The sequence below is a fragment of the Argentina silus genome (genome assembly GCF_951799395.1).
Source record: "Argentina silus genome assembly, chromosome: 8".
In the NCBI taxonomy this organism is placed as follows: domain Eukaryota; kingdom Metazoa; phylum Chordata; class Actinopteri; order Argentiniformes; family Argentinidae; genus Argentina; species Argentina silus.
This window is the reverse complement of record NC_139662.1, coordinates 16,204,979-16,207,478: the sequence shown is the minus strand read 5'-3', so window position 1 is coordinate 16,207,478 and position 2,500 is coordinate 16,204,979. Positions and strand designations below refer to the sequence as shown.

The 2,500-nt window shown below is 50.2% G+C and overlaps 1 protein-coding gene across 1 annotated transcript in view; it reads left to right on the top strand.

The window, feature by feature from the left end:
• Window positions 1-2,500, top strand: part of slc35h1 (solute carrier family 35 member H1) — a gene marked incomplete at its 5' end in the record, with an annotated part of 21,161 nt that overhangs the window by 2,707 nt on the left and 15,954 nt on the right. Inside the window, 2 exons of the mRNA XM_083675924.1 lie at window positions 1,401-1,565; window positions 1,908-2,120. Of these exons, the coding sequence (XP_083532050.1) occupies window positions 1,401-1,565; window positions 1,908-2,120 (378 nt within the window). The remainder of the gene's footprint in view (window positions 1-1,400; window positions 1,566-1,907; window positions 2,121-2,500) is intronic.

Genomic DNA, 2,500 nt, shown 5'->3' with positions numbered 1-2,500 from the left:
ACACACACACACACACACTCACCTGTAATTGTCAGTTTTAAAGAGGGTTCTTGCAGGATTACATGTTGTGACTTTAGCAGGAGGGGTGTGTACCTGTTACTGGAACAAAGAGCCTTGCCAGGTTGTAAACTCACACACACACACACACACACACACACACACACACACACCTCTGTCGCTCACAAGTCAACCTTATAGTTAAATACATCCAGTGCCCCCCGGATAGTTTTGTTCTTGTCTATAATTCAGACAGGAAGGATCATGAGACCCTCCCATTATGGACCTTTAGTCGTATCATCCAGTTGTATGTAGTTGTTGAAGTTTGAAGTCTTCAGACACACACACACACACACACACACACACACACACACACACACACACACACACACACACACACACACACCTCTGTCTGTGGTCCCTTATCATGAGGGGATCATATACAAACAATGTATGCCCTCACTGTACTGCAGGTCTCTGGATAGAAGTGTCTGCTAAATGGGCTAGGTGATAGGTCCGATAGGTGATAGATATTGGTCACCAGCCTCATGGCCTGGGGTTAGGAGCTGTGTAATGTTATGTCATGAGATGTACCCTACAGTGATCATAATGCCAAGTGTGTGTGTGTGTGTGTGTGTGTGTGTGTGTGTGTGTGTGTGTGTGTGTGTGTGTGTGTGTGTGTGAGAGTGTGAGAGTGAGAGAGTGTGTGTGTGTGTATGTGTGTGTGTGTGTGTGTGTGTGTGTGTGTGTGTGTGTGTGTGTGTGTGTTGTTTCAAGCCTCTGTTATTATGTGTTATTATGCGGAGGGAAGCGTGTCTGGACTAGTCCTGTTGATAGGGAGGGATCACTGGCAGTCATTCCGGAATGATCCCAGTCTGGGGATTCCTTCCTGGCCTGTGTGTGTGTGTGTGTGTGTGTGTGTGTGTGTGTGTGTGTGTGTGTGTGTGTGTGTGTGTGTGTGTGTGTGTGTGTGTGTGTTTGTCTTCTATCCTTCCTTCAAGATGGAAATTCAATGGAAATGTCACCATCAATTTGCTGTTGTTGCACATTCCCCTCGTCTCCAGGCGTGTTGTGTGTGTGTTAGATGGAGGCGGAGACAGGTCCTGTACAAAGGGGTTAGGGTTGGTCTGTTTTAACTGGTGGACTTTCTGGACTCAGAGTAATCCTTCTCCTATGTACTGTTGTACTGTATATGGGCCGGTCTCCAGGACACAGATTAAGATATTCCAAGTATGATGTAGTCCAGCAGGATTTGGCTTAATCTGTATCTGGGAAACGGCCCCTGTGTTTCAGTGTAGATTGTTACATCTCCTTCTCTTTCTCTCCTCTCCTCCCCCCCTTCTCCTCTTTTCTTCCCTCTCTCCCTCTTTTCCTCTTTTCTTCCCTCTCTCTCTCTCCACTAGTTGAGGGTCTGCGGGAGGAGGAGTTGGTCCGCAGTGGTAGTCGGGAGCAACGAAAGAAGGCGTTGCCTGGCGGCTCTGGATCAGGTGATCTCGATGATGTCACAGAGGCCTTACTGGCCATCCCCACAGTGATGTACCTCGAGCCCACCACCACCACCACTACAGGTAGGGGGCGCTCTCATCCTAGAATATGCAAATCTGATACTGTTGAGGTTCCCTGGTGAGCTGTGTGTGTGTGTGTGTGTGTGTGTGTGTGTGTGTGTGTGTGTGTGTGTGTGTGTGTGTGTGTGTGTGTGGTGGGGGAGGCAGGGGGACACAGGACAGGGATTGGGGGGTGCATGGGGGAGACAAGGAGGGGCTGAGGGGGGAAAGGGTGCATGGGGGAGACAGGGAGGGGGTAGGGGGGGCAGGGGTGAGACAAATGAATACCTGAAATGATGGTAGTAATAGTTAACATAGCTGAATATATGTGTCAGCCCCCCCCTCATAGTCTCTACCTGTCCCTAGAAGCCCCCCCCACAGAGACCACCACTCAGAATACTGCCCTGGGGGGGGACAAGACGCCAAGAGAGAAGAGGAAGAGGAAGAAGGAGAAGGAGAGAGAGAGGGATCGTTCTGCGGCGGAGGACAAGCAGGAGCAGGGGACAACCCAGGGGAAGTCAGCAGAGGACGAGACCAGAGACAAACTCAGGAAGACCCTCCCTACCCAACCTGTCACTGGTACACAAACACACACACACACACACACACACACACACACACACACACACACACACACACACCCTTACCATACCAGCCTGTCACCAGTCCACACGCACGCACACACACACCCGTGCACACACACACATACACACACGCGCACACACACACACACACACACACATGCATGCACACAGACATCCTTACCCTACCAGCCTGACACAGCTACACACACACACACTCCTTCAAGTTTTAGTTTATTAAAAAGTCTTAGGCGGCTGTTCCCCTCTAACCTGTGGTAATGGAGTAACCTTATCAACCCTCTCTGTCGTAACATCATGTTCTGTCCATTCACTGAGCCCTGTACACATCGGAACACTCCACATAATGACAGGCCCTCT